General features: G+C 34.8%; 1 protein-coding gene across 4 annotated transcripts in view; it reads left to right on the top strand.

Annotated features, from left to right (window-relative positions):
* The window catches only part of ADGRV1 (adhesion G protein-coupled receptor V1), a 530,856-nt gene that overhangs the window by 321,677 nt on the left and 181,336 nt on the right, over nucleotides 1-27,843 (top strand). For all 4 annotated transcript variants that reach the window (XM_041752702.1, XM_041752703.1, XM_041752704.1 and 1 more), the window contains one exon: nucleotides 21,030-21,146. In XM_041752702.1, coding sequence (XP_041608636.1) covers nucleotides 21,030-21,146 — 117 coding nt within the window. The remainder of the gene's footprint in view (nucleotides 1-21,029; nucleotides 21,147-27,843) is intronic.

Here is a 27,843-nt window from a genome sequence, read left to right as displayed (position 1 = left end):
AGCTCAGAGAAAGAGAGGAAGATGCTGCAAACACTGGAGCCAGCCAGTTTAAACCGGCGCTAGTTAGAACTGACAGGGAGAGGAGAGGTGGGACCAGCGGGAGGAGGGGCACTGGGAAGGGGAATTACATTCAGCCAATTCCTTCACCGGAAGGCTGTTTAGAAGCTCTCATTTGAATGCGTGGTTATGGGCATAATGTTCTCACAAACTTCTTATTCTTCTGTGAAAGAAACACAGAAATAGCTGTTTGTACTACAGCAGAGCTTTCTACATTTTTTTCTCCTGGGATTTGCCTTTTTCTCCTCCTTTCCAGAGTAGAATATGAATGCTGGTAAAATAGCACTCTTAGTTTTGAACATTTCCTCAGAAAAAAAAATAAAAACAAAGTATAAACAAAATCTGTTTCTAGAGAATTCCTAATAAATTCATGCCAAATAAAAGCACTGTTTTAAATATTATAGGCAGATATCACCCTCAAAAGAAAACAAAACTATACTTCAAAATGATGTCTAATTCTAATATTATAGAATATGCATTAGGGATGCATGTTTGCTCTAAATCAACAAGAGACAGGAAATCACTTATAACCCTTGTGAGGATTAAAGTCACTAAAGATTTTCTTAGGTAAAAGGAAATGAAATTGGTTAATATTAAATGATCAGTCTTGTGAAAATTTCTATTGCAAATAGCCATTTAAAAAAGTCAGAATGACTTTCAGGAATAAGTTAAACTGAGTGGGCAGGAGGGTAGATATGGATGGGGCTTCTGGTATGCTTCAAACTCATGATTCTCAAATCAGTTCTATCTCATTAATTTGGGTTTTACTACTACTAGGCAGCCATCCAAAATCACTTAAAACTTGCTAAATGTTTTCTACTCCAAGAGTCACTGCCAACCCTGTCCCCCAACTGCAAATACAGAAATTGTAGATAGAACTGAGAGCACCATCCAATTAAAATTCTCAGCCATACAGGTATCCTGAGGAATTTAAAGATTCAACGATTCAACTTCAGAATGGACTCTTAGGCAGAATAGAGATGGTCTAAATGCAAAGGCATATGAAATAAAACCCATAGCTAACTTAATATTGTATTTTGACATTTCATTTATAGAAACCATCTAAGCTTAACTCATACATGTTATTGTAATGATTTTGGAAGTCCAAATGTAATGATGCAGTTGATTTTAAATTTTCCACGATGATTGTGATCCCAGAAAGCCTGGGTGATCTAGTCTTACTTTAGCCATTGATTTCAATTTTTCTTCTCACAAAGCCTTATATTAGAGCAATATACAAGAAAATGATAACTTTTCTTTATTTTCCTCCTCTTTGGTACATATTGAGTAAGGAACTCTCTAGAAATAACAGGGTTTACCTGTTATTTAGCAAAAAGGCTAGCTAAGCTAATCCAAAAGAAAATAATTAGAATTATGAACTAGCCACCCTTTCTTTGATGATGACTCATTGACACCATCCACTTACTATGTTATGAAACATGTTATGAAAGCCAACCTCGTGTATGGTAGCTCTAAGTAGTAAGATGATAGCAAAGAAGTGCCTTTGCCGATAATCTTTGGCCAGACATACGTACTTGATAATTAACTAACGAGGCGGGGCAGCATTCGGTTAAGAAAAATCTAAGTAGCAAACACAATAAAGAGTTAGTTCTGGAAAAATAGTGGGCCAGATGTATTTGGAGAAAGAGCCATAACTTGGTTTGTTCACTGAAGGAGCAGTAGAACTGAGTAGAAAGGCGGAAAAACAAATGTGAGGTATTTATAGAAGACTGAGGAGTTTTTCAGAGTTAACGATACATTCTGAGTTTGAGACTAGTGAAAGCTTTACGTGCACAGATAAAGTGGGGTCAGGTTAGAGATTGTAAAGTTAATCCTTATAGAGATCAAGGCTCACAAACCCAAATGCCTACAAGAGGCCAGACAAACTCTTTAAGGTGAGGTTCAAGGGACTGACAGGTAACTAAAATGTGTGCCCCTTCTAGGTTGAAGCCACTATTCAACTGACTGATGCAAGAGCATCTTACTTTTCAAGAAAAATCAAATACGTGAAGTACTATGTGACATATCTGGATTTTTAAGGCAGTGAGCAAAAGAAACAAAACCTGTCTGGATGCCGTGACGTTATAGCCACAATTTGTGTAGGAAAACTGTGAGCCTTACAGCTTGTTCATCAGGCCACAGATGTGAATATTTTAGGAAGGTTGTCACAGTTGTTACCTATTGGTAATTTTGAATGGGCAATAGCTACAGCATCAAGGAAGCCTTTTCTGTTCCTTCTCCTAGGAGCTATAAATAGTCCCCAAGACTCAGAGACTGGTTGAGCTGGTTCTCACATGCTTCTTTAGGGCACTTTGGGTAGGAGGGGAAATCGTAGAGTAATTCTTCAAAACTGGCCTTCTCCTGTCACTCATAAAAATGTCCTTTGTCAGCAGTATCTGCACTGCCTGCCTCTAGCCACATTTCACTTTTAATCACCAAGAACAGTGAAGGATGAGTGGGTGGGTTGGTTAGTTGGTTGTCATGAGGATGTCCTGAGAGCTAGATATGATGTGAGGCTTTAATCACTGGTTTTCAAATTAAAAGACCTGGAACCATTCTGCTACTTCCTGGCCTTAGGATCTTGGACAAATCATACAGCCTCTTGAACCTGGAGAACTCTTTGCCATCCTGGGGCCATGGCACCTGCTATCTATGTTCCTTTGGCCTACGAAACTTTTTTTCTCACATTTACTGATTGTCGTTTTCTTGCCCTTAAGATGACTACTAAAATGTCACTTTTCCAGAGAGTCTGCCCATGATCTTCCCCTCTAAATGGAGCCTGGGGCTGCTGTAACAAAGTACCACAAACTGGGCCACTTAAAACAACAGAAATTTATTCTCTCATGGTTCTAGAAGCTAAATGTCTGAAATCAAGGTGTTGGTGGAGCTGTGGTCCCTTCAGAGAGTCTAGGGAAGAGTCTTCCCTTGCTTCTGAATCATTTTTGGTGGGTGCCAGCAGTTCTTGGCATTCCTTAGATAGTGGCTGCATTGCTCCCATCTCTGCTTCTGTCATCACCATGGCCTCTTCCCTGGTGTGTGTGTGTTTCTGTGGAGTCCTTATAAGAACACCGGTCATGGGATTCAGGGCCCACCCTAAGCTGGTGTGACCTCATCTAAACTGATGACATCTGCAAAGACCTTATTGCCAAATAAAGTCAACCTCTGAGGTTCCAGGTAGACATGAATATTGGGGTGACTCTATTCAAATTATTGCAAGACCCCTGTTTGACTCTCTCCTCCACTGTGTTGACCTTTTGTAGTTATATGCTCATTTGCTGGTTTATCTTCCTGGCATGGAAATGCTGTAAGGGCAGGCTTCGAGTCTCTTCTGTTTCTACATACTGTTTGTGCCTGGGTCATTATTGATATCTAAAAGTGAATCATAAATATTTATTCAGTGAATTAAATAACCTTTTTCCCTCAGGGCAAATTTTCTTTATTGGTAAAAAGATGGGATTGGAACTGCTGGTCCTTGAATTATTTCACAGTGCAAATAATATGTGATTCTGGCCTTTCTTTAGACGTTGGGTGACGCCAGTTTGGTCTATGAATCAGTGCAGCAGGCATTTGCACGAGATTTTTAAAAAATTATGATTGCAGTATGTCTTTTATTTAGAGTTCTACTTGAAGGGAAAGGGAAAAAAAATAAACACATGACCCTGAAATGACAATTCATTTGCCTGATATTAAAGAGAGAATTATAACAGGGACAACCAAATTCGATACTCTGATTGTGTTTTAAGTATAGGGAACATTCATTCTGGATTATATAGTAAATACAGGGGATATTATGAAAACTAGACCCAGAATCTAAATGTAATTCAAGCAGTGTTCACTATTACCTTCAGAGTGATTGATGCTCTAAAAGACCTTTTTAAACTTTAGAGAAACAACTTTATTTCTTAGGAATATAATTCATTTCTTTTTTAATTTAAAAAGATGTGGGACAATTATTTTTCATAATTTATCAGTTTGAATTATTTAACTGAAAAACAATTGGAAATTAGTTATCAGTCTTGACACTCTTAACACTACAGTGTTGCTGAAACATACTCTTTGGGACCTTTAAATTCCATCAGGAAAAAAGTCCACTTAATTCTACCACTGAGAAAATGGGCTTTTTAAAAAATTAAAACATGATTTTGCTTGCATTAAGTTTAGAATGTTTATTTTTAAAAATGCAATCCTAAAAAATATGCAGTTCTAAAATTCCTAAGTACTTATAATTTAAAAAGAACATAAGTCAGTGATAAAAATGGTAAACAACTAACTATATTAATACTTTAGGCTGTTGCTATTAGTGAATATAAAAGCTGTTTATAAGCATTTTTTATTTTGCTAGAAATATCACCAAAATAGCCATAGTTTTGGTGTCAGGTAAAAAATCATATGTCAGCTATACTTAAATTAAAACTTTTTAAAGAAATCAGACAACTTGATGATCCCAGAGTCCTGGAATCAAGCTCCAAGTGGGGCTCCCTGCTCAGGAGGGAGCCTGCTTCTCTTTCTCTCCCTCTGCCTCTCTTCACTCTCCACTCCTGTTCTCTTTCGCATGTTCTCTCTCTCTTTCAAATAAATAAAATATTTTAAAAATCAGAAATAAAAATAAATCAGATGACTTCAATTCAATAGATTTTAATCCAGGCCCTGTGTATATGTTGAAGATAAAAAACAAGATAGTAAAAGGCACTTCCTAGCCCATGAACTGAATTTTCTTCTATTCCAAAGACAAATTTTTCTTTTTTTTCTTTAGTATTCTAAACTAATCACTGTAGTAGGAAGACTGGAAAATTGGACCCCCAGTGACTAGGAGGATGGCAGGACAGGAGCCAGGAATCAGCTATGCCCTTTTATTTCCCGTCTTCTCAACCAAGAAGAGGACTTTGGTCATGAGCATAGGTGAAGAAAAGAGAGTAGACATGACTTTCCCTGTCGCTGGGAAACTCTAGAGACTCTGTGTAATAGGGTACCCTTACATATAATGGATGGACTTGGTTTAGAGTCTCACCCATGTATTCTGAGATGATTTTGAATGATAAGTCAGAAGGAAGCTGAATTGTATTTTAGAGCAGTATAGTAAGATACATTAGCTTTCACCCACCTCTACCTTCTGATTTTAAAATGGATTGTTTCCATTGAGTATTTGGAAGTGACTCAGTAAAGTACATAATGCTGTGATGTGAGGTTTCTTGTACTAAGGAGAGATACTTTTATTCATGTTTGATTAACCATTTTCAGAATAATACATTGTTAAACAAACTTTGTACTATGGTTAGTCCATGATTCCTAACAAACTTCGTACTATGGTTAGTCCATGATTCCTATCAGCATCTTAACAATTGAATGTTTTCTACATGAATGTTTGAGAATATGTTCACTAAAATGTGGCAGTCACTTCAGTGGAAATGTAGTGTATTGGTGCACATTAAGGTAATTACACCATAAGGTTCTCTGTGGAGTAGTCCATGTGAGAGATAATAGTGGAAAGGGAAGAGGGATTGACATATTCAATTGACATTTGACAATTGTCAATTGACAATTCAATTTTAAAAGCATAGCTGATAGAATTTGAGAACTAATTGCAGAGAATTAAAAAAAAAAAAAAAGGAAGTCAAAGGCTTGAGTAACCAGATAGGTTATCGATCACAGAACATAGGAAGTCCTTCAGTGGATAGGAGCAAATTTCCAGGTAAAGTCTTGTAGTGAATGGTTATACCTGAGTATATATCTCTGATTAATTCACATAATCAAAATCAATCTTGTTGAAGTTTTAAATTTAATACAATCTGATCATTATTTTTGCCACTATTTACTCATAAATATGAGCATTTCTCTTAAGTTAATGTAATTTGTTTTATTATAAGCCATGGTTGTAATAGACACAGAAATGTAAAAAACAAAAACAAATAACTTTTAATGGTGCAAGCAATAAAATGAAAAGGTCTCCAATTCAGATTTTGTTTCTGAATCACAGATTTGCAAACATTTCCAAATGAATTGGTATCCTGCAAAAAAATTCAAAATGTTTATTTAAATGACGTAAAAATGTTTATAAGTGTATTGTTCATAAGTAATAAATTATTAATTTAAATAATAAATGCTATTTCTTTAAGTTGAATAATTAATATTCAACAAATATTTATTAGATTCTCACTAGATCTCAGCCAATGTACTGTTAAGCATACCTCAATAAAAGACATGAGCCCTGCCCTTTGCAACAATATGGATGAATCTAGTGAATCAGAGAAAGACAAAGATCATGAGATTTCACTCATATATGGAATTTAAGAAACAAAACAAGTGAATAAAGAAAAAAAGACAAACAAGAAAGAACAACTGGTGGTTGCCAGAGGAGAAGTGGGTGGGTGAATGGGTGAAATAGGTGATGGGGATTAAAGAGTACACTTACCGTGATGAACACTGAGTATTGTATAAAACTGTTGAATCACTATACTGTACACCTGAAACTAATATAACACTGTATGTTAACTGTACTAGAGTTAAAACAAAAATTTAGCTATTTGACTTAATTTGAAGTACAAATATGAATTGAAACTAATTGTGAGAATAATGTGTGCCTTTATGTAATAATCATTATGACATAGTTTTGTGGCATAATTCTAAAAGGAGAAATGGTACAAAGAATTACATAACAGAGAAAGAATATGGTAATAGCTATAGGAAATTTATTTCACTTTTTATTCCTTAAGAACCTGAATGAAAGATAAAAGCCTTTTTCTTTAAAGGCCCATAGAGCGGCCCCTGGGTGGTTCAGTCCATTAAGCAGATGCTTTTGCTCAAGTCTGCCTTTGGCTCAGGTCATGATTGGGCTCCACCCCCAGCTTCTCCTCCTCCCTCTGCCCCTGCCTATACTCTCTCTCTCTCTCAAATACATGAATAAAATCTTATAAATATATAAAGGCTTATAGAAATGTATTTGATTTGTCTAATTGTGAATCAAATTTTTGCTATGCTTATTTAATTTTAGCTATGCCAATGCACTGATCAAATAATTATCAATAATAATTAAAAGTACTTCTTACATTGAAGCAAATACTAAGGTAACAAAATCTTAAGTTAAAGTTGATTTTTAATGATAACAGAATATATTAGATATCCACATATTGTGTAAAATCCTATGGAAAATATAGGACTTCTTTCCTAAGCTTTTTCTTTTTTTTTTTTTATAACTTTTATTAAGCTTCAGTTTCCTCCTCTGAAATATAAAATGGAGGCAGTGATCTCTAAATTGCATGGGTTATTTAGGGATAAGATGAAATAACGTCTTGTAAGGCATTTAGTATAGTACCTGGCATGTAATAACCATTCATTAAATGGTAATTATTATTATTGTTATTATTACTGATATAAATAAATGAGTGCTTTTTTGGCTCTATACCAGATGAAAAAGACTAGTCTTGGTGGTAATGCATGACTCATAAAGATCTCTTCCTCAGAAAGAAAATTACTTAGAAAAGAGAAGAAATAAAAACACAATAAAACACCTCTAAAAAATTCTGAAAGAGGGGCTGAGTTGGTTTGTTTTGTTTTTGTTTTGTTTTGGCAAATTCTACCATTGTTTCTTGCAGAATGGCCTTTTAAAATGTCTTTATTTGTGAGGACAGATATGCCAAGCAGTCTACCTTTACCAAAAATGAGCTATGACAAAAATTGTGATATGTATAAGGGTTTTTTTTAATGATAATTACCAACAGTTGATTGACTGAAGTAACATACTAAAACAAATAACTTGGGCAGCCTGGGTGGCTCAGCAGTTTAGCGCTGCTTTCAGCCCAGGGCGTGATCCTGGAGACCCGGGATAGAGTCCCAGGTCGGGCTCCCTGCATGGAGCCTGCTTCTCCCTCTGCCTGTGTCTCTGCCTCTCTCTCTTTCTCTCTCTGTCTCTCATGAATAAATAAATAAAATATTTTTAAAAAATAAATAAAATAACTTAATCTGACTATGTACATATACAATCTAAGTGGACACTCCCAATCTCCATCTGCTTCTGATTCTGAGTAATAGTGACTGATTTCCTTAAAGGTATGTGTTTGTGGATTTTAATTATTGGATGTCATGAGAAAACGACATGCTTAATGTTCTGCCAATCTTGTGTTATTTACAGCAGCAGGGACAAGGATATACTAAAGACCGGACATATACAGAATGTGCCTTTCGAAAACTGTAAATGTTGATTAATTTTGGTACTGTATTTTCACTATGGCAACTATAAAAAAAGTAATCATGATAAAAACCTGTTCAGACCTGTTTCTGACATTCAGGAGTTGCCAGAAACTATTGCATTGCATAATATACCTCCCTGACACACCTAAGGCATTCAGAGGTATATTTAATTTAGTATTCAAGGGTCTTGGATTCCATACATTTTATATAACTGTCAAAGTAAGTATAAAACATAGAGAGTTGGGATTTGTAGGAGAAGGAAGGAAGCAAGCAAGCTAGCCAGCTAGCTATGAATGTAACCATAATAGATTTTGTGTTCTGTGACATGGAGACCATAGGAAGGGCATCCAAAAATATTTAAAGTATTCCACTGAAAATAGTTATACTGTTGAGTGTAATGTTTTTAATAAGAGTGAAATTCAGATTTGGTATTGACAGAGTATTTCTGATATTTAAACATTCCCTTAAAGGCTGAAGTAGTGAAAAAGATGCTAGCCCTGGGTGGGGCAGGGGGGTGGAGTGTGAAGTTGGGCAGGGGGAGGGGAGGGATAGTAAATATACTATGTAATCTCAAGGTAGTGGAAAAAAGATATGAGAAATTAAGTATGGCCTTATTCCAAGTGTTTTGTTTTTAGGGACATGCTACAGGCAGTCTCTACTGAGCAATAAAAAAAAAAAATGATAACCTTTCCTTACAGTTATCTTTTCTTTTCTGGGTTCTACCTTGGTGCATAAGGAATTAACTATGATCATTGAGTTCAATTGATGTTTTATGTTTAGCAGTCTGTTAAAGTTTTTCAAATAGTTTTAAATGTTTCTTCAAATAATTTTAAAAGTTACACAGATAATGCTGATTAAAAGTTAAACAAAGGAGAGCCTGTCACCACAGAATGCATTAGTCATGGAAATGTCATTATACTTTGTGAATTCCATTATCATTGGCATTGCCACATTGGCAATGGCCAGTACATCAGCAGCATACAAAGTTCTCTTTGTCTTTAGCATCGGATTAATGTTATACACAATTTTCTAATGAAAGGGATTTTGCAGGCGTTAATGATTTACAAGTAGCAGAAATAATTTAGAGCTCAGCATTTTGTGTGTTTTTTTAATCTTAAAATATCTTTCTTTTGTCATTGAAACAAATGTTTAAAACAGCTTACTCATCAGTTAACTTTGGAAGAAGAGAGTAAAAAAAAACTTTTCTGATCAGGAGATGCTAAGTGCATTAGAAAATGAGAGCTATAAAAATTCACAAAATAGAGTAAGTGGATGATTTAGATTCAAATGCTGTTTAGTTACGCTCAAGACAGAGTACCATAATAATAGTAAATATTTTAGCTTCAGGGAAAATAGGAAATTAATAACAAGATCTAAAAGGTATTAATACCTGCAAGATTCTGCTTCAAGGCAGGATGAAATAATGGGGACCAGATTTACCCTCAGATCTGAAACAAATGAAAAAATGGAACAGTGTACAAAACAATAATTTCAATAGGCTAGCCATCAGGCAGTGGAAGGATAAGGATCTCTGAGGTATAAGAACAAACAGGGTGAGATTAATAATTTCCCCGGAATACTGTCTTATAGAATTTTCTAGACTTTGGCACAAAAAGGAGGAACTGAAGTGGAGTCTGCAGTCACAGAACTAAGGAGACAAGATGGGAGTCTGAGGAAACCACGGTGACTAAAGTTTTCAGACTAAAGTACTGGAACAGAAAGAACCCTGGAGGGGTTGCAAAGGGTTCTTAGTGTTCAGCTGAGTACTGACTAGCCCATGTGTATGAGGAAATGACCCAAGTCTAAGAAAGCATCCCCTAAAAGGCAAAAGAGAATAATGGGAGGTGCTTACACAAAGACAAGAATAGTGTCTTTTCCCACTATTAAACTAAAAAAACCACAAGATCCACAAACACTTGGGTAGAGTACACAGAAGGATCTTGCATCAGCCCTGTTAGAATGAGCAGCCTGAGCACTAGGCCCTGCCCAACACATCTTAATAGCAAGAATTAAAAAGACCAAACTGCTTCCACATGCATCCTAGGACAAAGCTCAAAAATATAGGAATACAAATATCCAACACCCACAGGGGTAAAATCACAATGTTTGATATTCAATAAAAAACTATAAGACATGATGAAAGGCAAGAAAATATGACACAAAATTAAGATATTAAAACAATAAATCAACTAATACTGAAATTTTTCAGGTGTTAGAATTGGCAGACCACGACATCAATACATTTATGATGGTTGACTCTATGCATTCAAAAGTTAAGCAGAAACATGGTAGGTATTAAAAATAAACTAAATCAAAATTTTAGAAATGAAAACTGCAAAGTGTGAGATGAAAAGTACCCTGGTTGGGATTAATAGCAGATAAGAAATAGCAGAAGGAAAAATAAGTAAATTTGATAAACAGCAGTACTAATTATTCTAAAATGAAAAAGAGAAGAGGAAGTCAGAATAAATCAACAGGGCACCCGTGAGCTGTGGTGAAAAAATTAAGCATTTCATATATGTGCAATTGAGATGCCAGAAAGAGAGGTGAAAGAACACTTAGTGGTTGGGCAAGGCATTTTAGAAAGTAATGATTAAAAATTTCCAAGTTTCTTAAAACTTTAAACACAATATGCATGAAGCTTAATAAACCCCAAACAGAAGAAATATGAAGAAACTATACAAAAGCATATCATGATCCAATTGAACAAAACCAACATACAGAGGAAAATCTTAAAAGCAACAAAGATTAAAACCAAAAAAAAAAAAAAAAAAACCCATACAGAGGAAGAAACAAAAATTACAGCAAATTTCTTGTCAAAATTATTTCTATAAAACATAGCAGAGCCTCTCTCTCTGTGTCTCTCATGAATAAATAAATAAAATTTTTAAAAAACATAGCAGAGCAACATGTTTAAGTACTAAAGGAGGAAAAAAAAAAACAGTCAACCAAAATATTTTTAAGAATAAAGGTTGGGGGTACTTGGGTGGCTCATCAGTTGAGCATCTGACTGTTGGTTTCAGCTCAGGTCATGATCTCAGAGTCCTGAGATAAAGTCCTATGTCCGGTTCTGTGCTCACCGGAGAGTCTGCGTGAGATTCTCTCTATATATATCCATCTGCTCCCCCCTCCCCTCTTTAAATAAATAAATAAATAAATAAATAAATAAATAAATATTTTTTAAAAAAGAATAAAGGTTGAATAAGATGTTTTCAAATGTACAATAGCTGAAAGAAATTATCACCAGGTAATTCTCAAGATGTAACAAATGAAAATTGAACAGCACGATGCTGGACTTAAACTTCAGCACACAAAATCAGATTACATGCAATTTAGAAGGAGATTTTCAAATTTAATAAAAAAGCAAGGCACAATTATACACTGCCTACAAGAAACACACTTCAAAACTTCAAATATAAAAACAGCTATAGGTTGAAAGTAAAAAGATGGGAAAAAATTGGATTGACTCTATTTAAACAACAAAGTAGATTTTAGAGCAAGGTGATACCAGAGAATAAAAAGACCATTCCAAAAAAAAAAAAAAAAGACCATTCCATAACATCAAAGGGGTCAGTTTATTGAGAGGATATAATTACCCTTAATATTCAGGTACTTAATAACTAAGCTTCCAAATATACCAAATATACTATGCAGGGCCACCTGGGTAGCTCAGTCAGTTAAACATCTGACACTTGATCTTAGCTCAGGTCTTGATCTCAGAGTTCTGAGTTCAAGCCCCACATTGGGCTCTATGCTAGGCATGGAGGCTTTAAAATATACTTTTTCATCAACTACTTTTTTTGTAAATTATATACATATATTTTTATATCATGCAAAAATTTATCAAACTACAAGGAATACCTGACAAATACACAATTATAGTTGGGAATTTAAAGACCTGTGTTTCAAAAATTGATAGAGATTTTTAAAAAGAACAGTTGGGAGAGCAATTTTAAAATATAGAATATTTTTAAAGGTTATCATCCAACCTGACCTATTGAGATTTATAAAACACTCAAACCAACAATAGTAGAGTACACATTTTTATAAAGTACACACAAAACATAGGCTAGTAAATTCACAATGACTAAAGTTATAGAGAGTATGTCCTCTGACCACAATGGAATTAAACTAGAAATCAACAGAAGATCACTGGAACCTCCTCAAACACTTGGAAACTAACTGGCACACTTACAAATAATCCATAGGTCAGAAAGAAATCAAATAGGAAGTTTCAAAGTATTTTGAACTGAATAAAAATGTAACAATATATCCAAATTTGAAGGATCTTGCTAAAGCAATATTAGGAGAAAGTCTATAGAACTAAACCGCCTATGTTAGAAAAAGAAGTAAGGTTTCAAAATATGACCACATAAAAAGAAAAATAATTTTTAAATTAAAAATACATAGAAGAAATGAATAATAAAGAACAGGGCAGAAATCACTGAGATAGAAAATGGCAAAACAATAGAGAAAAATCAGTGAGACCAAGAGCCAGTTCTTTAAGAAGATCGGTAATGGGACCAATCTTTCAGAATGATCAAGAAAAAAAAAAAGAGAGAGATCTGAATTACCGATATCAAAACAGAAAAGTGGCATCACTACAGATTCTAAAGATCTTAAAAGGATAGTAAGGGAATATTGTGTATACCAACAGATTTTCCAATTTTGGTTAAATAGAAAATTACTTAAAAAGACACATATTACCGAAACTCATTCAAGGAGAAGGAGGTTTTCTGAATAGCTCTAATATGTATTAAAGAAATTGAATTTATATTGAAAAATTTTGCCACTGAGAAAACTATTGTCCTAATGTGGGTTTTATTGATGAATTTTATCAAAAATTTAAGGAAGAAAAATTATGAATTCTTTACAGGTTTTTTGGGAAAACGGAAAAAGAGGAAATATTCCCAACTCCCTAAAACTAACATTACCCTGATACCAAAATGAGACAAGGGGGATCCTGGGTGGCGCAGCGGTTTAGCGCCTGCCTTTGGCCCAGGGCGTGATCCTGGAGACCCGGAATCGAATCCCATGTCGGGCTCCCAGTGCATGGAGCCTGCTTCTCCCTCTGCCTGTGTCTCTGCCTCTCTCTCTCTCTCTCTGTGTGACTATCATAAATAAATTTAAAAAAAAAAAAAAAAAACAACAAAATGAGACAAGGACATTACAAGACAAGTACTAATCAGTGTTCCTCATGAGCATTGATGCAGACATTCTTAATATAGTTTTAGCAAATCAAAAGGACAGTACATCACAACAAAGTGATAACTATCCTAGTAATGCAAAGTTGGTTTAATATTTGAATATTAATCAAATCAATGCATCATATTAACAAACAAAACTGGAATAAACGTTTTTGTGATTTCAATAGCAAAATAGTGTTTGCCAAAATTCAATATCTATTGCTGGTAAAAACTCCCAATCAAGTAGGGATAGAGGGGTGTTTCCTCTATCTATAAAATGGCATCTATAAAAAAAATTCTGTAACTAGCCTCCTACTTGTATTAATTTGCTAGGGCATCCATAACAAAATACCACAGACTAGATAGCTTAAATAAGACACTTATTTCCTCGCAGTCCTAAAAACTAGAAATCTGAGATCTAGGTGTTGACAGTGTGGATTTCATATTGAGGCCTCCCTCCTTGCTGTACAGATGTCTGTCTTCTCCCTTTGTATACACTTGGTCTTTCTTCTGTACATGTGCTTGCGTGTATTTTCTCCTCTTATAAGGAAACTAGTCATATTGGATGACAGCCCAACCTAAAGACTTCATTTTAATTTAATTATGTCTTTAATGACCTCATTTTCATATACAATTATATTCTGAGTTACTGGAGGTTAGGACTTCAACGTATGAATTTGAGGGGGGCACAATTCAGCCCAAAGAAATACTTAATGGTGAAAAACCGAATGTTTTTACCCTGAGATCAGAAAAAAAGCATGGGTATTCATGTTTGCCACCTCTTTTCAATATTGTATGTGTGTGTATACTTTATATCCATTGCCAACAAGTACGGTTAAGCAAGAAAAATAAATTAAAGCCATTATTATTAGAAAAGTAAGCAAAATTCCATTTATGCAGAGATGACATTAATCCTTTATGTAGAAAATAATGATGTTTTCTACAAAAGAGCTACTCAAACTAGCAAGTGTATTCTGTAAGTTTGCAGGATGGAAGATCAATATACAAAAATCAATTGTATTTCTATATGCTAGCAGTGAATATCAGAAATTAAACTTTAATGAAATAGCAATTACAATTCTCAAATACTTACTTAGAGATGAATCTTTTAAAAATATATGTAAGGACCTGTACATGGACAATTGCAAAACACTCCTGATAGAAATGAAAGAAAACCTACTTTCATGGAAATGTACCCAGTGTTCACAAGATGGAAGAGTTGAACTGTTAATGTGACAGGTCTCAAGTAAACACAATTCCAGTCAAAACTGAGCAGGCTTTTATTTTTGTAAAAGTCTACTCTCTAGTTCAAAAATTCATATGGCAATTCGGATGACTTGGAATAACCAAAATTTCTTTGACAAAGAAGAAAAAGTTACATTCTAAAGCTACCTATTTTCAAGAATTATAGCTACCGTCATCAAGATGAAGTGGTATTGGTGTAAACACAGACAAATTGATTGGTGGAACAGATTAGAGAGTCCAGAAGCAGACTCCCACATATATAGGCAAAAATATAAAGGTAATTCAGTAGAGAAAGAATAGTGTTTCAGAAAAAATTATACCAGAAGTTTGGATATCCACATGCAAAACAAAAAAGCTTTGGACCATGCTTTGCATTATATTCAAAATAACTCAAAATTGATCAAAGACCTAATTTTAAAACTTAGAATTATAAAACTTCTAGAAAAATATATGGGAAAAACCGATGTGAATTTGTGTTAGGCAAAGTTTCCTTAGCTATGATGTCAGAAGTATAAGCTTTATAGCTTATAGGTCAAAAAGTATGGTTCAATGCACAATTGGGTTTCACCAATGCTAAAAACTTTTGTTCTTGGGCAGCCCCGGTGGCGCAGCGGTTTAGTGCCGCCTGCAGCCTAGGGCATGATCCTGGAGACCTGGGATCGAGTCCCACGTCAGGCTTCCTGCATGGAGCCTGCTTCTCCCTCTGTGTCTCTGCCCACCCCCCTCTCTCTCTCTGAATAAATAAATCTTAAAAAAAAAAAAAAACTTTTGTTCTTCCAGTTACATTATTAAGAGAATTTTTGAAAACAAGCCACAGAATAGAAGGAAATATTTGCAAATCAAATATCTGAGGAAAGACTTGTATCATGAATATAAAAAGAACTCCTAAAACTAAATAGTAAGAATACAACCGAATTTTAAAAATAGGCAAAAGAGGGATGCCTGGGTGGCTCAGCAGTTGAGCATCTGCCTTTGGCTCAGGACATGATCCCTAGTTCAGGGGTCAAGTCCCACATTGAGTCCCACATCAGGCTCCTTGTGAGGGGCCTGCTTCTCCCTCTGCCTATGTCTCTGTGTGTTTCTCATGAATGAATAAATAAAATCCTAAAAAATAAATAAATAAAAGGCAAAAGAGCTAAACAGGCATTTCTTCAAAGAAGAGATACGGATTGCAGTTAGACACATGAAAAAATTATCAACATCATTACTGATTAGGAAAATACATATTTAAACCACAATGAGGAACAACACATACCTATTAGATAAGAAAGGCTAAAATTTTTTTTGACTAACTAGAACAAGTTTTAGTGAGAATGTGGAGCAGCTGGACACTTATATATTGCTTGTAAGAGCGGAAAATGTTACAACATTTTGGAAAATAATGTATCAAATCCTAAGAATATTAAATGCACACTTGTCATAGGATCTAGCTATTCCCCTCCTAGACATTTATTCAAGAGAAATAGAAAGCATATGTCCATACAACGACTCATGCATTCATAGCTACTTTATTTGTAAAAATAAAAAACTGGAAGCAACCCAAATATCCATCAATAGGTGAAAGAATACATAATTAAAATACTACTAGAGAGGTACTATGAAGGTCATGAGGAAACTTTTGGGAAGAATGTATATGTTAATTATCTTAATTGTGATGATAGTTTCACAGGTGTATATATGTCAAAACTTGTTAAACCATACACACTTTAAACATGTACCATTTGTTGTCTGTCAATCATACTTCAGTAAAGCTGTTTTAAAAACGATATGCTCAAACCCATGATAGGATCTGTACAAGATAATGAGTACTTGCTATGTTTTCTTTAAAAAAAATGTATTTCAAAATAATTATAATAGAGAAGAAGATCAAATCATTGCCTCTAAGGAGTTGACAGTTTTCCAAGAGATTAAGGCTGCTTTTATCTAATAGTTGGGAGAATTGAAGTTTATAGGAAAACCAACCCTTCTGTTAATAAAATCCTATTTTAAAAATTCAGAGGAGGGAAAATTTGTTTGTGGTTAAAAGAAAATAGCCATATAGCCATGAAAGAGTTGACATTTCAACCATGGCTTGAAAAATAGACATAATTTCAGCAGGGAAAGAAGATGAGAAACAAATTCTAGGTAGGAGAAGGAAGAAGAAAAAGGCAAAGAGATGATGGAACATGTTTTAGGAATAGCAATCTGTACACTTGGAGTAAAATGTTTGGAAAGGTCTTGTGTAAGATAAGCATAGGAAAAGTATGTGGGGCAAACGGGACTTACAGGCCAAACCAAGACAATTCTTCTCCTCTGAATATTTCTTTGACTCTCACAGGCGGAATTAATCAATGTTGACTGTATTCCCCTAGTATTTTACTCCATACCCTGTGATAACACCTGTCACATTTTATTGCATCTTATGTGTGGCTCTTCTCCTAGGCACTCTCCTATTAGAAAGGACATCATTTGGCTCATTACAAATGCTCAATAACAAGTGGTTTCCCACTTTAAAAAATAGAAAGGTCTAGTAGCTTATCATGATCTCAGGTGGGTGGAATTTGAACTGGTCTTGTAAAAACTGAGTAGTTTTTGGATGAGGTGGAGAGTATAGAGAAGTGCATTTCATAGGTAGGAGTTAAAATATCCATAGTAAACAGGGGGAGGGGTACGGAGAATTGATATTTACAGGAGAATTTATTTTTATTATTGGTTATTATTTAGCCCAAGCAAACAAAGACACATCTCTATATTTAAAGTGAAAACAATACATAAGTACAGTAGAGCTCTCATCAACCAGAAGCAGCAAAGAATTTTATAAGTCACTAACAAAATAGATCAGATACTCTCTGTGGAGCTATTTTTTTCTCTTTAATTAAGAGATATATATGTTGTACAAGTATAGAATTAAGAATAGTATTATATTTTCTGTTGACATTGAGTTCTATTGTCATTATGAACCTGTGGTGGGTTATAAACCATTGATTAAAAAGGATTGAGAGGGGCACCTGAGTGGCTCTTTCTGTTAAGTGTCCAACTCTTGATTTCAGCTCAGATCATCATCTCAGAGTTGTGAGATGGAGCCCTATGTCAGGCCCTATGCTCAGCACAGGGTCTGCTTGAGAGTTTCTCTCTCTCTCCCTCTCTCTCTCTCTCTTTCTTTTCCTCTGCCCCTTCCCCTGCATGTGCATGCTCTCTCTCTTTCTAAAATAAATAAATAAGATCTTTTTTTAAAAAAAGAATTGAAAAAAATTGGTATAATAACAACGACTTCACATCATTAACATGTGGGTTATACAAGAAAATAAGGGAAGGTGTGCACCTTGCTGCCATGCCACCATATTTTCCATCTCACATACACAGCATAATGCTTTGTAGGTAGTAGGTACTCATCTACTTACTGAATGAAGCAATACATGAGTGACTGAGAACCTCTGAAAAAAAACTTTTTCCTGTTCATGGGGTGTTTAATGCATCCATAGACTGTGAAGATAACCTTTTTTCTGGTCATCTCTGTGAGTTTGAGTGAAAGAACGTGGTAAAAGTTCATTTCTTCTGAGGTTATATGCCTTAAAGATATGTGTGCTAAATATGCAGGAAATGGCATTTTATTTTACTTTGCCATTTAATTTGTATTACAATCCAATTTAATTTAATTTTAGATAAGCCTAGTTACGTGTAATTGCTGGTTCTCTCAAGTATTCTTAGCTCAACCTTTTTGTAGCAGTGTGCATTGTGACAGGTCAGCCTTCTCCTGTTGACTAATCTCCTCCCATACAGATAGAAGTATTTCTCATAATTTAAAGAACATTCTGGAAGAATGTTCATAGTTAACAAAAGTAGATTTGTAACTAGTATTTTTACGACTTAGATAAGGAAATTAAAACATAATGAAATGTGAAGAAGTCATACATTAAGAAGAGAGTTTGGGGGATCCCTGGGTGGCGCAGCGGTTTGGCGCCTGCCTTTGGCCCAGGGCGTGATCCTGGAGACCCGGGATCGAATCCCACGTTGGGCTCCCGGTGCATGGAGCCTGCTTCTCCCTCTGCCTGTGTCTCTGCCTCTCTCTCTCTCTCTCTCTCTCTCTCTCTCTCTGTGACTATCATAAATAAATAAAAATAAAAAATAAAAAAAAATAAAAAAAATAAAAAAAAAGAAGAGAGTTTGGGGTATCAAAACTATTCTGAGAGTAAATGCAGTTTAAACAATAACCTGTACTAATTTCTTTCAAAGAAAAGAATTTCTTAAGGTAATAACAATTATTCAAATTAGCATACCGTTTATAAATAGTTTCATAGAATGGTTAAAACTAAGTATATTCAATTACGGTTTGGATTACACCATTGTTTTACATAGCAAACTGTTCAGGTTGATTAGAACAAAACCATCAAATAAACTTAGACACAACCCATATTATAGAATATGAATTAGGCTCAAATTTATTTTAGGTACACATATAAAATCTTTAGAGAAATAGACCCCACTTTGAAGAAAGAAAGGATATAAAAAGTTTAAATTTTTTTGGCTGAATCTCTCAGTTTGTGCATGCAACAGCTTTTAAGGCAATTTTGGTGCTTAGTATTCAATGTTAGTGTTTTAGTGAAAGTGCTCAGTGAATATTTGTGGAATTTAGGAAGAGTAAAATTATGATCTATAATATATTACAATTCAGAAGTTAGCAGATAAAATCTAGGAAAATCTACGCATGTTTTCAAAATAAGCTTTAGTAACTGAAAAGCTGCTTATGATATGTCCTAGAAAGGCAAATTTGTTGACTTTATTTTTTAGGGAACTCATTTGTACCAGACTATTAGGAAATAGTGAGACATAAATTTCTACCATCTGCTCTTTAAAAAAAAAATACTGTTGTGTTAAAATGCTCCAAATCCAGAGCTAAATAAACAAAAAGTTGAGTCAAGAATGCTTCTCATTTAAACAATAATCCTGGGGGACGCCTGGGTGGCTCAGCGGTTCAACGTCTGCCTTCAGCTCAGGACATGATCCCCAGTCAGGGGATAGAGTCTCATATTGGGATCCCTGTGAGGTGCCTGCCTTTTCTTCTGCCTATGTTTCTGCCTCTCTGTGTCTCTCATGAATAAATAAATAAATTTTTAAAATAAAAATAAAAAATAATCCTGGAATCCTGGGGTGATAAGGGTGTTAGAATATATCTTTTTCATCTTCTTCCTACTACTGATGAAGAAATTAGTCCCATAAGGGTAAACTGAGTTTAGTGTCTATAGCTTAAAAAAAAAAAAAAAGGGAAAAGGGTTTTTTTTTTTTTCTTTTATACCTGGTACAGTAAGCACTCAAATAATTTCCAAGAGGGAAAAGTCACTTCAGCATGGCATGAGATATATATCATTGTAAATTTTTTAATTAGCGTTTTGGTTTCTTCTTTAATTGACTAAGTAGTCTGGTGACAGTGAGTCTTGCCCTGCAAAGTGGAGACGTTGGGAGCATGTAAGGCCTCAACCCAGATCCTGACAAATTCACCACAGTGATGCTACTACCATAGGGCCACCATTGGGTAGACATTTTCAAGGAGATTTAATGACACAACCTTTGGAACAAAGGAATTGGGGAGGCATATTTCATTTGAAAATAGAAATAGCACTTAGTTCTATTGTTCTAATTTGGTTTTGAGCACATTATTTATTTTTTTAAAAATTCAAACAGACTTAAAAGTATTTGTGTTTCCTTCTCAGAAGTGAGGTTTTGAAGCCTAAGTCAGCTAGTTTTCTTCTTGCAACACCAGTCTGTCTTCTTGGAATCGATCATTCTTTCTTTAAACAATCATTTATGGAACATTTGTATATTCCAGGCATAGGAATAGCTTATTAAAATGTAAAATATAAAATCAAAAAGGCTTGGCCCTAAAAAGGGAGTCTATTCCTTAAGAAGTTATGGTATACTAATTGCTTCAAATTGTCCCTTCCCATCTCCACTTGTCATAACAAAACTTAACACAGTAAGCACATATAAAAAATACAAAATGGTAGAACCCCCAAGAGTGTTTCACCTCATTTATTTATTCATTTATTCAACAAGTATTTATTGAGTATCTACAGATGACAGTAGCTACACTTGTGGTGAACACAGCAGGTATAAATTCATCAAAACACCAAGTTGTACACTTGAAACTAATATAACATTACATCAACTATATTCAAATAAGTGGAATAGAGAGAATAAATATAAGAATCTATGCATTGCCATTTTTTGAATGACTGCTCACCATCGCAGTTTGAGCAACAGATCAACTATTTTCCCTTTGAGTCATTGAATCCTAGGTTCTGATAAGAAAACAGCTTGTTTTCTTAATATTCTTGATTAATTTTAACATGATTTTAAAATACAGGTATTTGTTTCTTACAGGTTGCGTTTCTGGTGTCCGCATATGCAAGTCCCCAGCTCACGTATGAAAGCTGTTCGGCCGTGGCTGCTGTCACACATTATCTGTATCTTTGCCAGTTTAGCTGGATGCTCATTCAGGTTGGTATTTCATTTCCTCCTCCCCACTCCTTCTACTTTCCATTGACTCTGCATGGAGAGTCTTCCTACCTGCTATTCTTTATGCTGAAATGGAAATGATTCCATATATCCATTACCACATTCCCAGGAGATCAGGGGAAAGAAAACTTTATAATCCAAACAACATTAGAAACGCCTGAGTGGCTCAGTTGGTTAGGCATCTGCCTTTGGCTCACGTCATGATCTCAGGGCCCTGGGATCAAGCCCCGCATCCGGCTTCTTGCTCAGCAGGAAGTCTACTTCTCCTTCTCCCTCTGCTCATGCTTGCTCACTCTTGTGCCCTCTCTCCCTCTCTCTCTCTCTCTCTCAAATAAATAAAATAATTAGTTAATAATTTATTAATAAAATAAATCTTAAAGAAAATAAAGAATGTATAGTGAATTTGGGGAAATGAGAAGAAACATAGTAGGGGCAGAAATAAGGGAGTGGTAGGAGATGAGGCTTGTGATGTGGACCCACAAGCCCAATAAGGAATATGAACTTTTTTCTAGGGGAGGTAATAGAATTAAATCACATGATAACATTTGTATTTTGGAAATATCTCCCTGTTTGTAGTGAATTGGTGACAGAAGAGTTGGCATGGGAACTAAGCTGTTTCCATGCAAAAGAACAAGGTGGTGTGAAGCTGGGAGTGGCCAAATCAGCAAAGGGAATAATATAGCTTTTGAGATTTCTTTATTTTGTATAAAAATAAATATACTTTGTATATTTATACATATAAATATAAAATAAATATACTTTGTATAAAGTATATTTATTATTTATACAAAGTATAAATTTATAAAAAGTATTATTTAAACAAAGTATACTTTGTATAAAAATAAATATAAAATAAATATACTTTGTATAAGTATAACAATAGAATGTAGAGATTGGTTAAGAAGAATACAGATGGTTGAACCAAAAATGTTCCCCAGGTTTCTGGTGTGAGTGGCTGAATGGATGGTGGTGCTTTGAACTGAAATAATGACACCTGGAAATTGCAGGAAGGAGGATGAGAATTTTAGGACATACAGAGTGTGAAGTTCCTCCAGTGGGAATTGTGAGAGAAGTGGGATACACAGGACTAAGTCTCAGAATGGAGGCCCAGGCTATATAAATACTTTAGAAAATTGTTGACTTACAGTTGAAAAGTAAATCCACTGCTTTGGAAGAGAGAAAGTACAGGGTGAGAGCTGAAGAGTTCTAGTATACTCTTCAAGAAACTAGTAAATGTTGGGAAGAGACTTGAACTCTTCCTTTTCTGACTAAAATCCCAAATTCTCCTTATTGTCCTATGCTGATTTACTTGATAAAGAAGCAAATATGAAAGTTGGATCCAACTTGTCAATTAAATGGCTCAACTAAATGAAATGCTGCCTTTGGTGATGCTTTCTACATAATAGAATTGTGAAATCTTTCACATGATAGAAGTTGTTTCATATGTGTTTTTGAGTATGCTTGTGAACTATTTTATGTAAACAGATGCATTCAGTCATTTGCATATTCTTTTCTTCTTGTTGAATAAAAGGGTGTGGGGTTTTCACTGTACAGCAATAGCGAAAGCATGTGAGAATACCATAGTGACTCGTGCAAGGAATATTTTCCCAGGTACGATATTATAGTTGTATGCAGAACTGAACTGAGTTACTTAGTTAATAGAAGTAGTTGCAACAATTAGAGCTCTGAATCTGGGTTTGAATTCTGCTTTTGCCACTATCTTTGTAACCTTAATCAAGTTACTCTTCCAAGGCTTTGTTTCTTAATCTGCATGTGATAATAATTCCTTCTTCATAGAATTGTTACTTCATGGGTCTTAGATAGCTCTAATAATGGGAAGTTTATGGTGTTCTCAGAATCCCCCCAAATTAAAAAGTAAAGTTAAATCTAAAACATATAACATAAAACTTAATATTTTCTGAAATCAAAATATTTGCTAGACTCTCAGCAAAATTTTTTAAGAGTTTATCAATGCTGAACTTCTTATGTGCACTTTGTACATGTTGTTATTTATCCACTCGGACTGAGGTCCCCAGGGTTATGTGGATGATCTTTGTCCATGTCCCTGACTTACTCAGTTTTTGATTAATGACTCGGATGAAGACACAGGAAACTGTCTTATCAGGTATACAGATGATACGGAGCTGAAAAGACAGCTGAAACAGTGAGCTACCTGGGTTAGGGATGCAGATAGAATCAATATAGAGAAAGTGCTGTGACAGATGGAAAACTGGAGTGAAAGAGACATAATCGGATAGGGGTTAGGATGAACAACTTGAAATATTCATTTAACACAAACTTATTAGCAATTTAATGTGTGACCAGATTGCTTAAAACAGTAACTACAAAAACAACACAGACCTAGGTTACATTAATAACAGCTTGGGGGGATCCCTGGGTGGCGCAGCGGTTTGGCGCCTGCCTTTGGCCCAGGGCGCGATCCTGGAGACCCGGCATCGAATCCCACGTGGGGCTCCTGGTGCATGGAGCCTGCTTCTCCCTCTGCCTATGTCTCTGTCTCTCTCTCTCTCTCTCTCTCTCTCTCTCTCTCTCTGTATGACTATCATAAATAAATAATTTAAAAAATTAAAAAAAAATAACAGCTTGGAAGCAGGTGAAGGAATCGTGATTACACTGTAATCTACAATTGTTCAGGACAAGCTTGGGACCCTGTAACTACTTTTATGAATCATGTTTCACCAGGAGCATTAAACAGCCAATGAGAAGTTGGAAACAGTCCTGTAAGAAACTCTGAGGTTGCTGGAAATAACTAACCTAGAAAGAATTTAGAGTGATGTGATGGCTGTCTACAAATACTGGAAGGGCTGCTCCAGGAAGGAAAGAGTAGACTACAGGTCCATTTGGAGGAATGGAATAAATGGGTAAAAAATTAGAGAAGCAAAACAATTTTTTTGAAGCAAATTTTGATTCAATTAAGAACTTTGATAGCCAGTAAAACTGTCAAAATTGAAGAGGCTGTTCCTACAGGCAAAAAGCATCCCGTCAATGAAGTATATTCAAGCAGGGGGAAATGACCAACTTTCTTTTTTTTTTTTTTTTTTTTTTAAAGATTGTATTTATTCATGAGAGACAGAGAGAGAAGCAGACACAGGCAGAGGGAGAAGCAGGCCCCATGCAGGAAGCCTGACGTGGGACTCAATCCCAGGTCTCCAGGATCAGGCCCTGGGCTGAAGGCAGCACTAAACCACTGAGCCACCCGGGCTGCCCCAATGACCAACTTTCAAACATGCTTTTCTGCTTTGGGAGAGCAGTAGATGGGATCGCATATAAGATTTCATCCAACTTAATAGAGACTGGTATATTCTATATCTCTTTTTCCAGTCTTAAGTAAATAAAATTGTGGCTGATGAACATTTAGGAAGCTAATTAGATTTCTTTATGGCTAATGGTTAGGAAAACTATTTAAAGTACCAGTGAAGTTTAATGTATTTCAGATGGTACACCACACATTTTTCATGGTTTGTGGTGTACCACAAGAGGAAAATTCAATAACTTCTGATTCTAGGTAGGATACATCTAATGAGTTATTTTGTGGGAAGAAGTTGTCACTTTACCAACCTGTGTTTTCCTATTTATAAAATAGTCTACTAAAACCTTTTTTTTTTTTAACTAGAATCCATTTTTAAAACATTATGTAAAAGATTAGGCTCCTGTTAATACAATCCTGCTAGTCAATTAGGGCGAAAATTTTTTGAAAAAAATATTAACATTTTAGTGATTCTACTTCATATTTTTTAAAAGATTTATTTGTTTATTTGATAGAGAGGTGAGAGAGAGAGAGGTCCAGTGGGTGGGGAGGGGCAGAGGAGAGGGAGGAGCAGGCCCCCCCATGAAGCAGAGAGCCCCATGTGGGGCCTGATCCCAAGGCCCCAGGATCATGACCTGAGCCAAAAGCAAATTCTCAACCAACTGAGCCACTCAGGAGCTCCTCTACTTCATATTTTTAACAATATAGGAGAGAATTTAATATATGTATGTGTGTGTGTAGCTTATGACAAAAAGTTAACCATTAACTTTTAATCACTGGGCTTAACATAACAATTACTGTTTATTTTGATCTGTATTATATCTTCAATCTTAGAAAAAAATGTGCTTAAGTAACTTTATCTTAAACTTTTACTTTTCTGTCATATACTTTTGATACATTATAATGAAATTGGATTGTATTTCAGATTAGCTAATGGAAGATTTTATTGGTAAACAAGTTACGTGACTTTTCTAAGTCTAGATTTTCTTATCTGAATAATCGAATTCATAGTAACAGTACCTGTCTTTGGGGATTGTGGAAAGATAAAATGAATTCTTACATGAAAAGAGCTTGGAATTGTGCCTGGCACAGACTCTACACTCCATACATATTTATCATATTTATGCAGTATTATTGGTTAAGCAAATATGAGTGACTAATATTTCATAGATTTTGAAACATATTGAAAACTCTGCTTTTCTAATTTAATTTACACTTTTTTTTTTCCAAAAGGGAATTTACTTGATAATAGCGGAGAGAGACTTAGAGTGAGGCAAACACCAACTAGCCATCAAGTTCCAGCAAGCTAAATAAATAACCTCTAACTCTTACTAAAGTACATGCATGGCTCATTGTGGGATCTGCAGCTTGTGACTTTCACTCTGTGTCTTTAGGCCTCCTCCGTTTTCTGACAGAGAAGGTATACCATGCATAATGGGACTATAGTAACAAATTATCTTGCTTATTTTTTTTAAGCAAACAACTCTATTCTCTGTGAGGCCATGGAACTTGACTTATCCTTCTGTTTGCTCATCATGTAAAATCATCCTGTGAAATTACTGAAATAATTTCCCACTTCCTTAAGACATCAGGTCTTGCTACTTTGAGAAAGACTGAAGAATTTAGTCATATGTTTACTCTATTTTCCTAGTTTTTATTGTTCTATCTTCATTTCCTTTTTCTATTTTGACTTGCTTTCATTTTAGAAATAGCATATATAATGGTATAAAACATAATCAGACACTGAAGAGAAATATAAAATGAAAAATGCATGTTTCTCCCTGTTTCACACACTCTCCACCCTCTGCTTTACCCTCAGCCCTATTCCCGAGGGTAAACACTGCTAATGGTTTCCTGTGTATCTTTCCAGAAATATTCCACAAGTATACAAATGTTTATAAATATATAAAAAGTACATATGTGTATGTTCTTATGTGTAGGTATAGTGTGTGTATATATATTTACTTATATATAGTACATACAAGTTTATATATATACATTTATCAAGTACAGATATACTTTTTTCCCACTCTATAATATGGTTATTCCATAGTTTATTTTTCTAGTCTCTTATTTTTTTTCTAGTCTCTTATTAATGAAATGCTAGTTACTTCCAGTTATTTTTGCTCTTATAAACAATGTTTCCCTGAACATCCTTGCATCCTGAATATTTATTTACTTATGGAATATTCTTAGAATAAATCTCTAGAATTTATGCCTTTACTATTAACATTTATATGAAATACACGATGAGTTGGACTTCTAGAGCATGAGTTAATCGACGAAGGAAATAAATCACAAGAAAATTATTTGAGGTATAGTATATAATGTAGGTAAACAGAAACTTAATTTTTTGTGTAATCATTTGGCCCAATTTTATGATCATTTCCTGTCACCAAATCTTATAGCAATCTGCTTCAATTATGAACAATATCCAAACTTCAGCTTGCTCTTGCAGTTTGTTGATTGCATGCTGAGGGAAACAGTATAATATTTTATTTTGAAACTAAAGCTTCCTTGAAGAACATATTTTTTAAATGGTAGAATAAAGTTAGAAATCATTCTATAATTATACTTGACCATTTACATCTTGTGTCTTAGTTTTTTGGTAAAAATCAGACTATGAATAAGCAAATACACATTTTATTCCTTAGTAAAAAGGCTACTTAGTGCCAGGGATTAGCAACAAGAAGAGAAATGCTAAAACTAGCCATGTTTTTCCTTTGTCACTGATTTAATTGGGTAGGCAGTGGGGGGAAAAGGGGGGGAAGGTGACATCAAAGATATTAAGGACAACAGACTGGTAATTACCTAGATAAAAATGACATACCCAGGAAATACTGAATTATCCAGTCCTCAGAAAGCCTTGTAATTTATCTCATGCAAAAGTTGCTAAGAAAGAGAGGGGATAACTGGAGCAAGGACATGTGGTAACATTTCTTAGACTTCTCTGAAATGAGTGACTAAGAATGGATGATAATGACAGAATTAATAGCATCCATGATCTCTGACTAAACTTGATACTGTAAATCAGCCCAAGGTTCGTGGTGATACAATTAATAGCCAAGTATTGAATAATAGACTAGATACAAATCCTATCCCACACAGCTTAAAAATGTATGTTCTAAAGGACTAGTATCCAAAAATGTAAGGGTTCAAGCAACCTATTTGGGGGGGGGGGGCTTGCAACCTATTTTTAACTAACAAAAAACAAAAGCATTTCACTTTTATATTTTACAAATATACTAATATACATTGTATTAGTATTTATTATATATTATATGAGTAAACTAATGAATTTGTGTTAATGGAACATATGAAAGCATAATTATAACCTATGATAATTTATTTTTTATTAATAATAAATTTATTTTTTATTGGTGTTCAATTTGCCAATATACAGAATAACAC

This window comes from Vulpes lagopus, chromosome 4 (genome assembly GCF_018345385.1).
Source record: "Vulpes lagopus strain Blue_001 chromosome 4, ASM1834538v1, whole genome shotgun sequence".
In the NCBI taxonomy this organism is placed as follows: Eukaryota; Metazoa; Chordata; class Mammalia; order Carnivora; family Canidae; genus Vulpes; species Vulpes lagopus.
Note: the sequence above shows the minus strand (reverse complement) of the source record. Positions and strands in the feature narration are given on the sequence as shown.